This window comes from Brachyistius frenatus, unplaced genomic scaffold, assembly GCF_029030835.1.
Source record: "Brachyistius frenatus isolate BFR_SWC_R1_liver_20210118 unplaced genomic scaffold, ASM2903083v1 Contig_15, whole genome shotgun sequence".
Lineage (NCBI taxonomy): Eukaryota > Metazoa > Chordata > Actinopteri > Embiotocidae > Brachyistius > Brachyistius frenatus.
Window position 1 is genome coordinate 2,409,243 of NW_027210614.1, and position 15,832 is coordinate 2,425,074.

Here is a 15,832-nt window from a genome sequence, read left to right on the forward strand (position 1 = left end):
TGGCTCCAAAGATTATTTAACTGAAATGAGCCATAAATGCTTTGAAAAGAACTTAAGAGTTACACACTTAAGCACGACTTTTGAGAGGGAATCTTAAATTGAAGACAGACATGCGAGCGAGCGAGCGAGCGAGATATGCTCCTAATTGCTTTTAGTAATTAATCTTGCACTTACCGCTCTCCCCACTAGCGTTGTGTTACTTAAACTGTATTGATGTTGGGCATGATTTGGATGTTTTCTGTGCCAGAATCACATAATATGCAAGGCAATACTTGGCTGAATGTCTCTCCACACTCTCCACTCTCTGGAACGAGTGTGTGATTGATATTATTTTTATGCCTGACCAAGTGCAGCTTTATTTGACAGGGAGTTGAAATAAAGGCAGCAATGTCATACTAGTTTAATGTCCCTTGACAAGGTAGTGACTGCTTTTCATTCTCATAATGTAGATGAGACCGGAGTTGTTTTGCTGTGCGCTGCTGTCTACTATGAATAATTCTGGGTAGTAACTGCATTCAACATATCTTCCCCCGATTGCTGAATTATTTGGTTGGAAGAGTTTATTTGTTCACGATGCCTTGGGAATGGAAATTATGAATAATTTTGTTGATCGACACACTCCCACATAAATGAAGACATTAATTTCAGATCAGGAGGAACAAAGTTATGGCACGTGCAGCAACAGCGGTGGTTGCGGCTGGACGGTTTGCATGGGACTTCTATGTTGATGTGATTTTATAAGATTAAAGAGTGATGAGGCAAAATGGACCACGATTACCCGATGCGTTTGAGTCGTTGCTTGCAACTAATTTCGCTTCGACTTAATTGCTGTTGAGGGCTTTCACTCTGTTTTATTGTACATAAAAGAGCGAATAGTGATCAGCTTTTGCTCATTATTCTCAGCCACATGCCCAGAATACCTCACAGGCTTAATCCAATCTTACGACAAACTCCTCCTTATGATTTATTCACTCATCTGTTCTAATACTGCGTCCATATTGCCGGTCGTAACTTGAAGGTGCCTTTGGAGTTTTTGTTTTACATTGCCTTAGATTTGTCTTCAACAGTCGAATCCTCCATTGTTTACATCCATGTTTACATGCAGGAAGTCCTCTCCCTTTGACGTAATGTTCAGAAGAATAGTGTAAAGCATTTGTAAGACTGTGTATCACATCATCTGTATGCACGTATGTGTGCTACTCATGGCCAACTCCAATGCTCCTTCTTCCCTTAACTTTTTGAAATCTGACATCAAAGGTCTCAGGAAAGGGTGTTGTATGCTGTAAACGTTTATATAACCCCTTTAGGCAAATTTGTTGTTTGTGAAGTTGGGCCTCTAATTAAAAGGAATGCCGCTTTGTCAGGTTTTGTGAAGACTTGAGTATGTTGCTGTGCAATGATTTTGAAAGAAACAATCTCTTTTCATGGTCACACCTGAGGAAGTTATCTCATTGTTTTCAACTGTGATTATTCACCATTGTTGAAATATGAAAGAGATTCAGCAAATTCCACGTTAGATCTGACCAACCATTTTGTGCCACATAAGACCTGGGTGTAACATGCTTTGCCTGAAATATTTACTTCAAAGATGGCTGAGATATTCAAGGAAATGATCCTCTACTTACAGGATGTCCTCTGGTTTCTTTCAACTGATAAATATCGAAAGTGCTTTCAGAAATGTTCCGTGACTGCTTCCTGGTACTGTTCACAGTTGTGATGCATTTCATTTGTGGGAGACTTTGATGCCAGTGCAGAGCATAAAAAATGTAATCTCTACCAGATAGCTGGAGAATGGGTGTGCCTGTGATGTATATTTATGCACTGCTGGTCATGTGTCTCACTGTGCTGGTCACATTTTGAAGACTTGCCTCAATTAGGGTGGGCTAGTTACGAGGAACACATTACACAACTGTTTTTTTTTGTTGTTGTTTTTTTTTTAGCAGTTATAAGATAGCTTTTTAGGTGACATCAATTTCCTGCCTATTGCATAAGACCCAACTTGTAGTCTTTCCTCGAGAAAGACAATGGCTACACAGTTAAGTGATGACTGATCAGACAGTCAGGCGTTCAGCCAGAATGACATGCTCCACAATCTTTCCATAATCAAAGGAGTGCACTGCATGCCATACCATATCTGCATCAGTTATGTCTGGTTGGTGTGATGTTTTGAAAAGGCTTGTGGCACTAAAAGAAAATGAAGCATAATAAAATTTGTTTTGCATTCCAAAGTATAGTCTCTTACAGAACTCATTTGTTTTATTCTCGCATCTTAGAAAAATAGACTATAGACTTATTTTTGAGAAAAGCAAATACTTTATCGAGCTGATAAAGTATTTGATTTTCTCAAAAATAAGTATATATAGTTAAGAGGACCTGGAGGGCTGGATACCTCATCCAGCCCTCCAGGTCCTCTTAACAATAAACTGAACCTTAACCAATCTCTGTGGAAACAACAATAACAAACAGTCTTGGAGGGCTTCCCCTCATCCATCTGTGTGGTAGATTTTATTTTTAAGATCTGTCTTTCACCTAGAGTGCAGAGAGAAGGAGTACAATGAGTTGGAGGCATTTTGTAGAGTGAGGATCACGCACTATCATGTGTATTACCTCGGGTGTTGGCAGCAGTAGATCAAGGTTATGGCTCAATTTCATGTCAACAGTGTGCAGCGGGACACGCTGATAATGAGAAAAGGGTTCTTCAAATACGGTGTTTCAAGAATGTGCCAAGTCCAAGATGATTTTAACAGCAAAAATATGTCAAATGAAAAACTGTGTAATCAGCTTCTACATAAAAAAAATAGTTAAGAAATTTGACTTCACTGAAAGCACGTTTCATTTCCACACACAAAAAAAAGACAATAACGAGCAAGACTACCTCTTCTCCTTTTCCTCAAAGTCACTCTCAAAATGTGGCTGCTGTGCACCTTGGAGAGACCCACATGACAGGCCATTAAATTGAAGTGCAGAGAGGTCTTGGCTTGATGTGGAGGGTGCAGGGACAAAAGTGGCCAGGCCTCTGTGGAGGGAGAGGACAGTGATGGGAATGTTTTAGATGGAGAGTTAGGAAATTAAAAAGAGTGCAGCTTTCTCAAATAGCCCCAGTGGTCCTTCAATGGAATGGGAAGAACCTGTTTGGTATTTCTGTGGAGCAGCAGGGTTAGACGTCAGAGTTAAATCTTATTAGCTCCTGTCCCACTCGCAATCACCTTTGCCCTATCGTCATTGTCTGTGTGGAAGGTGGTAAAAAGATGCAACAGGTTGTTAATCATGTGTTTGAAATGAAGACTCTCAAAGTTATACGCGTCCTTGTAGTCTTTGCATTTACAGCCCAAGTGTTCCTCTGCCGTTTCTGACGCACTGTTAACTTTATAGAAGACGTTTTCAGATTCAGCTGTCAAACTCATTGTCAAAGACATTAACTCTGTATATACTTTCTAAACTGGCCTTAAAAGTCATCGTTACCACGCTTGAAACTTCTCCGGTGCTAAATTCTTAAAATGAAAGACGGAAACCAGGTGATGAGAAAAAAAAAAGATCTAGTCTAATCATTTTATTCAGCGCTGTAATCTGTGGCTCTGTTTGTATTTTGTGACTCACCGCTGTATTAATATCAGTGCTCATGCTTATTCATCAGTTCACATTAATTCTTTCCAACCCAGGATTTTATGCAGCGTGCTTTCATGTCTACTTATATAATGGCGTTTATTTCAGCACTCCTAACAGAGGCCCTTGGGGCTGTGAAGCAAACTACCTCTGTTGAAATGCCAATGAATTCATGGTAAATCTTCCATTGTTCCACTGTCCCATTTTACTTTGTTTAACATTGAGCGAGGAAAAAAAAATAAAAAAAAAAAAATAAATCCTTTGAAATGGTATGTGGGCTGTTTTGAGCTTTCTACAGGTTTCTTTTTTTTCTATTTAAGCATTATCATCATGCGCTAGTTAAAGGTCTCATATAGTATAAATTAGAAATAGCCTGTATTCAACAACTGTGCTGTTTGGATTTTCCTAAATTGGTAATGTCAGTTTACTTGCACGCGTAAAAGAACAACAGAGTAGCCTGCGTCAATAGTAAAACAGTGACTCAAAGATAACATGTTGTTTTTCATGTTATAGCGATGCTCTCATCAAACTCCTGGCAAGAAAGTGAGTGTTTCCCAATATGTCAAAGTGCTTTCTTCAACAGGGTTGTTATTGCACCATGTGGACAGATAGTGGTTTGACCTCAGCAGAATATTGACTGTGTTAACTTGATACTCTTAAAGCACCAGTTTGTTAAAAGTGCAGAATGACTTTTTTTTTTATTTTATTTTTTTTAAAGCAGAATATTGTAAGATGTGGAACATTAAATTAAATTAGTACACTGCATGAGAACACATTTGGGCAATAATCCATAACGGTATGAAGACAAATTTAAAAACAAAACCAACAAACTATATGCTGGTCAGTTTTACTGTTGAATACAGACCCAAAGCTCAGATTAGATTCAGTATTCCCTCACGGTGTCAGAAGCAATCATACATTCAGCTCTCCCAGTGATGCCTCCCTCATGAGAAAAACCTGCTTCCTCTCTGTCCCTCTCCAATTTCCTCCATCTCAGTTTAGCTGTCTCTGTGGTCCAGACCCCCCATGCAGCCTCCCCCCCCACTCCCCTCCTCACCCCTCTCTCTCCACACGCACATGCACATGCACACGCACACGCACACACACAGAGACACTCTGGGTAACTAGCGATGGATGCACTCCACTAATGAGGATGAGCTCATCAAGGCATCTGCATGAGAGTCCACGACGTGCTTGGAGAAATTATCTCTCAACTGTTAATATGACTCTAATGGGGCGACCTTTTGATTTCCAGCAGACTGATCATGAAAAGTTGTTTGTTTCCGGCTGCCAGACAGATCGCACAAATGTGATTAGAAATTGATCAAGTTGGAAGTTACACTAATCACATAGGAGACTGTTGCACTCGTTCCTCTTGATTTTACACAATCTAATATTGGACTGTCTGTGAACAGCCATATGATAGAAATTTTATTTCTCTTTTTTGAACTAAATTAAAAAGAAAGCTCAATAAATTTGCACCAAAACAAATCTTAACTGTCTGTAAAGAGAGAGCACATTTGTAATTATTTTGGAAATCAACGTTTATTTATATATATATTGTAAACAATATAACTCTTTACATTGTAAACATACTTCATGCAATGAATGAAGTTGCAAAAAGGTATAAATCTGCAGTTTTTGTATTGTATGAGACTTTTGTGATGTGTAGACTATTCCTTTTTATTGTCACTACATGCACATATCCCGTATACATTTATTTTTTTATTCACCTATACCTTTTTCAATTGAATTTCAGTCGAATTAAAAGAAAGACGAGTTCAAACAGTCACACAGAGTTAGCATAATTATTACACCAGGCATCCAAGATTTGTGCTTTTATATTTTTTTACATTCGTAAATGAGTCCTTTGTGCAGTTTGAGGATGAATTTCCCCCTTGTATGTAGCAGTTGATGGGTTCAGTACATCGAGCTCTTGAAGACCACGAGTTAGATTCCGGGGATGCAGCCGGTCTGAGGACAGCAAGGGCTGACCTGTCTCATGGAATCAGGAAAGCCAAACATCAATGCGCAAAAAAGATGAGCTGCCACTTCAGAGACAGCAGAGAGACACGGAGCCTGTGGCAGGACATCAAGACCATCAACACCTCTCTGAGGCATTTGTCCCCGCGTGCTTCAAAGCCACCAGCACCACCATACCTGTTTCCCAAGAAGTCATCCCTGTTGCACTGACCTCCACCATCATGAAGTGCTTTGAAAGGCTACTCATGCAGCAAATAAAATCTCCCCTCCCTCTCTCTCGCTCTCTGTCTCTCACTCCTCTCTCTCTCTCTGGACACATATCAATGTGCATATCGGTGCCAACCGGTCCAGCGAGGACGCAGTCTCCTCTGCCCTCCACTCAGCCTCTCACCCACCTGGACACTAGTGACTCCTACACGGGTCAGTCGTTCATAGACTTTAGTTCAGCGTTCAACACCATCATCCCTCAGCATTTAATATGGAAACTGGACCGGCCGGGCCTGAGCTCCCCCCTCCCCCCCCCCCGCTCTTCACCCGGCTAACTCGTGACTCTACAGCACCGATCACATTGTGGAAGTTTGCTGATGACACGACTGTGGTGGGTCTCATCCGCAACAACGATGAGGCAAACTACAGGAATGAGGTGGAGCGACTGTCCACGTGGTGCAGGAATAACGATCTCTCCCTCAACCAGCCGGAAACGAAGGAGATTGTTCTAGACATCAGGAGAACCCACCCCACACCCCCCGCTTTCTGAACAGGTTATGCCTGAAGAATTTGCAGCTGAAGGGCATTGCATTGGATTAGTGCCAAGATTGTCAAAGTGCGCAGTGGCCTGGGAGGTGATTACAGCAAAATAAACTAGACAGGATTTTAAGTATTGATGACAATAACATGTTACCCTGAGAGTAATGAACAATACTACAGTACCACCACTGCAACCAAACAATCAGGTTCTTCAGAAAGGTATTCTGTGGTACAAACACTGATGTATTGTCGACTCAACTGGATAAAGTGCCAGCAGATTAACCTTTTAAAAGCCTCATCCATGACAGTTAACGCCTATATACCCTCTTACAAAGTCACCCGTCTTAATAGATCTGCCTTAATTAGCATGTGATAGCCAAGGAATTGATTTTTTTTTTTTTTTTTCTTTCTTCTTCTTCCTCCCTTCAGGGGGTATGGTGTCCATTATACTGACTCAGCTGTCTTTCCACATCTATGAAGACATACAAGTGATATTTTCAATTGATTTAAGGCCGCTGTTCATAGAATCAATTCAAGCCCATGTGAGTTAAACACACAAAGTGGCTGAAAATTATTCACTCTTTTGCAAATGTAGCCCAAGAAGAACATCCGACTCAAACTTTCAGGTAAAAACTTTTATATCTAGGAGACACTGCAGGAGTAAATAGATTTTATTTTGAAATGTCTAAGAATTCCCACCGTGCACCTCTTGTGTAAGGGGGCACGATTCCGCTCTGACAGAATATTTTCTAAAACAGTTTTCCGACTGAGGTCAGAAGACCTTTCAGTGCGGCACCTTCTGTAGCTCTGCTCAAGACCAACTAATTCTTTGAGAAAGACATTTGACTACATCCTGAGGCTGAAGTTCATGACCCGCACAGTGAGTCTGTTCTGGCCTGGTGGGTGAGTGAGAGTATTCAGTCGGAGGCCAGCGGGTTCAGCCTATTCTTTCTTTTTACATTGTCAGTATATTTTATTCTTTGGTCAAGCATGGAGAGAAAACATTCGAGAACCCCCTGAGTGATTCAAACTGGGGGCTAAATAGGAAGCAGGACGTATCCATGACATAGCTCCATTGAGAGTACTTTGGACGCGTATTGACTTTTCTATAAGTGATGATGATGATGGTCTGTTTTAATTCTGCTCAGCTTGGCTTCAGTGTTACGCCTATGCATGTGCATACGAGTGTTGCTTGTGCTTCTCCGACTTTATCCCCACAGCACCGTTGAGACACATCGAAGAGTTAGTCATCTCAGAGTAGCTCTCATCGACCCGTAAGCTAACGGCCCTGCAGCGGTTTGCCGTGACACTGTAAACTTTTTACATGCTTGATTTATCCATTGAGTTCAGGTGTGCTGCAGTGGATGACTTGCTGTGTTCCTCATTTCCGAAAGTAGACACCCAGGAAGGAAGCTTCCAAATACGCTAACACCGTTTTGCTTTTAATACTAATTGGTAAGCAAACACCATTTACCTCTTGCATGCTTTCATTATTATTACCGTGATCTCAGAGGCTTGCCATAAATATCAGCGGCAATGATCAGTATCTTATTTGATTTCATCAGCATATTTAGTATTTTGGTACAACATTGATTTTACCGGAATATGCACGAGTTAATAAGTAATCCAAATTTCACGAGGTTTTCCAGTATTGCATCACCTCACGGTGTGATGTCTGTCGGCAGTAAAGCTGTGCTAGTGTTTCCAGCCAGTGTTCCTGAAATTTTGCAAGGACCCTCACTTAGAATAAACAAAATGCCTACGTTTTATTCAATATGACTGGTAGTGTAGAAGGAGTGCAAATACGTGTATACCTCACCTCACCTCACCTCACCTCACCTCACCTCACCTCACCTCACCTCACCTCACACACACACACACACACACACACACACACACACACACACACACACACACACACACACACACACACACACACACACACACACACACACACACACACACACACACACACACACACACACACACACACACACAGTCTCTTTTCCACTACAGGACCTTAATAACCGCAACATGACCCTCATATGACTTAAGCTTGTAAAGCATCTTTAATAGTTAACATCTGTCTTCTGCCTCATTTTCCACTGTTTTTTTTTTCTACAAAACAATATTCATGTGATGTGCAGTAAACTGAAAAGACTAAATCAAATCAATGTTTTGTGTGACCACCTTTTGCCTTTACAACACCAATTCTCCCAAGTACTCATGCCTTAGATGTGCTTGGCAGGAAGTTGGTTCTGAGCATCTTGAAGAAGTTGCCTCAGTTCTTGTGTGGTTTTAGGCCGTCTCAGTTTCTTCTAACTTCATGATGTTGACATCAGGGCTCTGTGGGAGCCACACCATCTGTTGCAAAACTCTTTGTTCTTCTTGTCGGTGAAGACGGTTCTTTATGAGTCAGGCTGTACGGCCATTGTCATTCTGCCGGATGAATTTGGGATGATCAGATGCCTCCTTGATGGTGTTATGTGATGGATGAGTATCTAAACATCTAAAGTACCTTATAGTACAGAGATTAGTATAGAGATTTTCAGTACCGTTTGATTTGATAACATTTCATTCATTTTTTTAACGGAAAAACTTTGGAGGTGTGTTTGTTTTCGCGAAAACATGCACATTCAGAACCAGAAGATTAATAAACCCCACGGCTCTTCTGCATTGTAACCCACAGTCAGCCACTAAAAATGAATGTTAATGAGGCTTGACCAGAGGCTTTCTGAATAAACTCTGAACACGATGTCTTACCAACCCTGGCAGACATTGAAGTTATTGGTTGTTCCTGCCTGTCCTTCCTACTCAAATGTTGAATATTTCACCTATTTTAGTTTTTTGTCAACGCCATTGAATGAACTAATCTAACTTCTTCAGAACAATCGAGGTAAAAGGCAGACTGTTCCAAGAATGATAATCTGTATTTACTATATAAACACAAGGGCTGAAAGAGGGGTGGTAGCTTGTTGAGGATGGACAGCATGTTGATAAATAAGGTAGCTCAAGTTGGCCTTATAAGGCTTCATAAACTTTATAGTTTGTTCCGGCTTGTGTGAAAAGTGTTTTTGTGCTGATGGCCACCACTTCACCTACATGTGGACGGATATCTCTGCAGCAGAAGACTGAAAGTCCTGCTGGTTACTTACAGGTTGCAAATTTGAAGATTTAGCTTTTGTTCTTATCATGTACATGCATAACATGTATGCCAATGAGCTAATGAGCAATGGTGAGCAGAATGAGTGCTGTAGGACACATAATGAATGGGGGAAACAATGAGGAGAGGGCATGTAATGACTAAGTGCAGTTTGGCAGAAAGGCAGACCAGCTGTGCAGACCCATTTCCAGGTGTGTGTGTGTGTGTGGGGTGGGGAGGTGAGGAGGGGGGGGGCTTGGGCTGCTTTGCCATGTTTTAAAAGAAACTGCTGGTTACGTCCAGCTGCCACTGTGCCTCTGTCCCACCCATTCACTGCAGTGGGTAATTAGACTCCAGCCTCATTATAAAAAAAGATATGCTGAACTATTTTTAGGAGGTTTTATCACTTGTGCCTGTGTAAGTCTCTTTTTTTTTTTTTCAATTCATCCCAACACAGATGCACAAGCAAAATATGGTAATGCGCTACATAGTGATGCCCTTAAATCAGATGCAATCAAAACTGATGTAATGTCTCTGTAGTCAAACTGCAACGATGGACTCCCAGAGTTGAATTTCCAAAATCCACAGGCTTTCTTGATGTTTACGGCTCCATATGGAAAACAGCTTCCTATCATTTTATTGCAGCCCCAAACCTTATTTCCCAATTTGTCTCCAGACATTGTTTGGCTCTTTGTAAAACATAATTGTGTCAACAGTCGCTGGAGACGAGACACCAGACCTTTTTGATAAGTACTTTTCCCACAAGGTAAATTTGGCAGGCAGGGAGGGAGTAAACATGCAAACAAACCAGCAGACAGTAATTTTTCACTGTCTGTTACCATGCATTTTAATGAGGTTGATGGATTAATGCCTCACTTGTCAGAGGCCACTCGGAGAGCACCGGTTAAGCTTGTTGTGCTCTCACAGTGCCCAGCTTATCGCATCCGTAATGGTCACAGGACCTGATCGCTCTGTTTCCACATCATTTTTCCATCTAAATGTCTTTATCGTAAATGGCCTTTTTTTCCCTCAGTGGAAAGTGGTTGAACCCCCACAAACAATGTGGTCTGGAGATTAAATTGTCGAAAACATAAGCTCTTAAGTGTTGTTGCTGATTGCCAGATGATGATTAAGCTGCAGGGTAGACATTTAGTGGGACCAGAATGGGCCTTAGTTTGTTGAGTGAGGTGAGTATGTGTGTGTGTGCATATGTTTGTAGCAGCTGAGCTGTTTTTATGGGGAGTTGACCTTTGTCCTAGTCTATGTACATGTGTGCATTGATCCATACCTGCACGGAGTTTTCGTCTTATGAATCTCTCCTAAATTTGCTGTTTCTGTCTGGACTTGTACTTGTAGGGTGGCTGCCATGATATGACATGATTTATTACAAGTGTACAATACTTTTTTTTTTGTCATCTATTCTAAAATCTAATGGAAAATAATCATGTACTGTATGAACAGAAAAAGCTTTGAAAATTGTTCATTGTTGTTCATCATCATTTGTAATGTACAGAGCAAATATTTCTCACACCAGAAGCACATATATAAATTAAAAAGGATATTAAACTGCTTTGTCACTGTCCTTGAGATATGCACATGTTGTCTGTGGGATAATATCAGTGTGTCAAATATCACCAAAGTGGTATGATAGGTTATCTTTGAAAACAAGGGATCAATGGATTAATTGACAATCAAAGCACTGTTTTTAAGTATGTCTTTTCACTGGTGTTATTTAAAGTTGTTTAATGGACCCTGCTGCTCTCCACCCATGTCTTTGATCAGTGTCCAGCCTCCCAGGCTCTTATCTGGGCAAACACAATAGACCCGCTACCTGCTTTATTCTTCTCTCATTCAGAAAAGGGACAGTAGGCTCAGCTAATGCCTTTGGATGTCAGTGTTTTTTTATCCAGCATTTTTTTCTTTGGTCTTGTTCTTTAACAGTCTTTCTCTTTCTCTTTCTCACGCACGCACGCACGCACGCACGCACGCACGCACGCACGCACGCACGCACGCACGCACGCACACACACACACACACACACACACACACACACACACACACACACACACACACACACACACACACACACACACACACACAGACTTGGGGTTTTAGGAGTCCCACCTCTGAGCTGAATATCACTATAAAGTGTTTCCTCCCTCTGGGTTATTGCGTCCCTATTGTCCACCGGCTTTGTGTGCAGGGGCCTTTAGTGTCAGCCTGGCTGGAATCGGCCTGTTTACTGAGATTAAATGGGAGCAGAAGAGGTTGAGGGACAGAGCTGTGCCTCTTTTTAGTGTGAAGGAATGTTGCAGTACATGCTGCAATAGCATAGCGCTACCTCAGCTGGTACAGGGACACAAAACATCCCAGTCTGATGACAAAAACTTCTACCATTTTTCTCCATTTCTACACCAATTTTGCTTATGATTAGGTTTACCTCTGCACATCTTAAATCTCTGTGCTGTGATAATTTTGTTTATGACTCAATGTAACCACATTTCCCCATTTTCTCTTTAGTGAAATCATTAAATACAAATTTAGAGCAGATGGAGATTTTAACAGCATCTGTAGAAATGTCACTGGTTTAGCACTAAATAACAAAGGTATTCCTTTGGAATTATGTTAGATCTAATTGGTGTCTGTCCATGTGTCTCTGTCTGTGTCTGTCCTTGCCTGTGTTTGTCTGTGTCTCTGTCTGTGTCTGTCTGTGTGTGTGTGTTTTTCAGTTGAATAATTAATCAAACACTCCAAAGGGCAGGACAGAACTAGTGCAGAAGCAAACTGACTTTTACATTTGACAGGCTACGACTATGACCTTTTGATCTTTTAATTGATAAATAATTTGTATTAATTTATATTATCAGTGGATTCTAAAATTAAATTCTCCGTCAATAATTGAATATTTTTTTAGAACCGTTGCACAGTTGATTCACACCATCAAGTTGTCTTATCTCTGAAACTGCTCTGCTGTGATGTCGTTGGCTCAGACAACATAACACAAGTGTGTCACTACTCAATATTAATGACCTCAATTATACTGTTAACTGACTGAGCACAGAGGATTATGGGTCATGAATAGGATTTCCTATACAGGGTAATATGCAAGTCGAGATGGAGGCACCATGAGCAGGGTGGGTTTGTTGGAAATAAATAGGTTTATCTAAATGAACGGATGTGTGAGCACATCCCACTGGTTATTGGCAGCCTGTCGGCCTTCCAAGGCACCGCAAAATGCTATGAAAAATATTTCACAGTTGCATGGATGGGAGAGAGATGTTAACCCTTCAACCCCCAGACTACTTCTTAAAAAAAAAATCATCAATTTAATCAGCTAATACACTGTAAGGTCAAAATGAATAACCATGGGCTCTGTGGAGAAGAGACACACACAATGAATTTTGAAATAAAATGAACCTCCTTGTCAGCAGGCCATAGAGCAATTTTAAAAACTGCAGCAAAAGCCAACATTTTTCTCCTGCGCAAACTAAGCTGTAAATTGGCGAGCAAATAACAACTTTAGAATTAGTCAGTAAACACTGATGTTGTTAAACCTGCTCTGAAAACTGTCAACTGCAACTCTACCAAATTGGATGCATCAGAAATGAAGCACAACAAATGCCACGTTCATTTCAGTCATCGAGTTTCTAGGCAGCCTCTTCATTTAATGTACCATCGTGTGTACTGGTAATGTAATGGTCCCGGTTGCATCTTTATAACGGATAAAGTCACACTACAGGGACCTCCAGGGTGGACGGAGTTAAACCTGAATAGTAGTGACTTAAGGAAAACCAATAAATGCTTCTAAATATCTTCGATGTTCGATCAGGCGTATAAATAATAGATTCGCTCCATATATGTATGCATTCATTTATTAACTGTTTTGATGACTAGTGTGAAGGTCAGACATCCATGTACGTGTTCCTGTCGGGTCATGGCCGTGTTATTATTATTTTTTTTTTAATTTAAATTGATTTTTTTAGATTAATTGAAATATGCATCCCTTGTTAATGCAGCTGTGTGTCACCTGTCACAGTCTGCACTGCCGCAGTCATCCTGTAATTTTGACAGGAATTGTGGTTTCGTAGTAGAGAAAGACAACTGGTGTGACCGAAGTGATTTCATACTTTGTTGAGGCTATTATATGTCGTGCTGTTATCAGATTATAGGGAGCGAGATTTAAATGACCTTGTGCGATAACTGATCATATCTCTCTGTCTTCCTAGGTATTTGGTGATTATTATCACTTCCGTCATCGCACGGTGGTGAAGAGATCGCTGTCGGATCACAGGGGGACACAAGTGCGTCTACTCAGAGATCCCAAGGTAAGACGTTTATTTTAGGGACTGCATGCATGGATGAGGTTAACTGATATTTCGGTGTGCCGTTGGGAGGAAGTTTGTACGTGTGTGGACTGCGGCTGTAGTTGTAGTGTAATTCCTCAAAGGTAGCTTTGATGTCACCATTAGTGTCGCTGCACATGTCTGGGTGTGGGGAGAAAAGGTTTTCTCCAGAAATAACTTTTGACCTTTTATTGTTAAAAAAAAAAAAAAAAAAAAAATGTTCCACTATGAATGTAGATTAAACCTAAATATCTGCTCATATTATCTTGATGTGATGTGTCAGTATTAACATCACAATATGTGCAATGTTAAAGCCATTTACCCCTTACCATTTAGATATGAAATTTGATCTCAGACCATTTGAAATGTATACAAATCAGTTGTGTCGAATTGACTCTATAATAAGTTTGGTGATTTGAGGTTAATTATTCACAAACCGAGCAGCACGGGAAGAAAATTTAAATGGAAACAAAGCAGGATACATAAGCACAGTCCCACAGGGCAAAGAGCCAAACCATTAGCCCTCGTTTGTTACCTTCTTTTTTTAATGGCTGTCTCAGACGAGCCACAACATGGAGAGTTGCTGTTTCCTCATTTACCAGAGGGCTCGAGGATGAACTGGTCCTTCTTTGTGGATGCTCCTCACATACTTGCAATCTTCTTTGGACCTAATTCTTTCTCATGAACTGATTTGATTAAATTCACATTTCTCTATTTCTGGCAGTTTTGCAAGTGTTTGAGGTTTGTGTTAAAATGAGTCTTGTGTCCTCCTCCTCTATGGGAAGGACACATGGAAGAGTCTGAAATTAACATTTAAAGCTGTGGGAATGCAAAGGAGTGTGCAGCTGATACAGAGCGTGTATGAGTATTTTTTATGAAGCTATATCAAAATATATCGTTTTTATTTATTTATTTAGTAAAGCTATGAAAAAAGTTAACAACAAATGGACTCATTTTAATATTACTTTGTGAGTCTACTGAACTTCTGAAATTGCTAAAACCTAGTGTATGGTTGCAGTTTGTATAAGACACCAGATGGCATTTTATTTGAAACAAGGGTATTTAAATTGAAATGGATACAAGAAGTCATGGCATGGTGATCAATGGTGCAACTTCACTCACTCAGTCAGTTATTCATTAGTGTTTAGAGGGCTGCTACTGCTATGGCCAACAATATAAAAATGTCACGTGAGGTTTTTTGTAAAAAGAACAACAACAACAACAAAAGCCTTTGTAATACAGGCTAAAGCATTCAGAGGCCAGTTTATAAAGGCCAATCACAATTTCCTAGAACCCAGAGTCCAACAAAAAGCCTCAAATCACCCAAATATTTAATAAGACAAGAAAAGCAGCAAATGTCCATATTTTAGAAGCTTGAACAAATGTAATGTTTGGATACACGAACAAAAAATTAGCTTTTTTGTGCAAAGCATTTTACATTCTCGTTCACGCACTCGTGCACACTGATGGCAGCGCGCTACCATGCAAAGTGCTCGCCGGACCATCGGGGGTGATTTGCCAGAATTAAACCACCAACCCTGTAAATTGTGGGCGACCCGCTTTCCCTTTTGAGATTTCCCATTGATCCATTAATTGACCAATCATTACAGCTGTGGAGAACTATAAAAACAGGATTTCCTGCTCTCTGATTGACAATCTAATCAGTGTTTCCCAGCAGTCTCTACGTAATGGCTCTAATTGTTGTGTAATTTCTGGTGACTGGGGTGTGCTGGTTTATTGTTATGACAAGCGAGTTTGGACTGAATTGCGACAGCCTCAATTTACCCTCAGAAAAATTGAAAGTTTAATAGTAACTTTCAGTTAACATCAGTATTTCAGAGCAGCTTTGTAACTGAGAAATTACGCTGAAACAAGGACAAAACGGTCACTTTGTAAAAAACAAAAAAAACAAAAACAGAGCAGCGCTTCTTTCATGTCTCCCTGACAGTCGCTGTCAATGTTAACTCAATTATTAACTGGAACTGTTGGCTGCTATTTATTTGTGCTCCACTAT

The 15,832-nt window shown here is 40.5% G+C and overlaps 1 protein-coding gene across 2 annotated transcripts in view; it reads left to right on the top strand.

The window, feature by feature from the left end:
* The window catches only part of furina (furin (paired basic amino acid cleaving enzyme) a), a 79,050-nt gene that overhangs the window by 26,398 nt on the left and 36,820 nt on the right, over positions 1–15,832 (top strand). For both annotated transcript variants that reach the window (XM_069693586.1, XM_069693587.1), the window contains exon 3: positions 13,702–13,800. In XM_069693586.1, the coding sequence (XP_069549687.1) occupies positions 13,702–13,800 (99 nt within the window). The remainder of the gene's footprint in view (positions 1–13,701; positions 13,801–15,832) is intronic.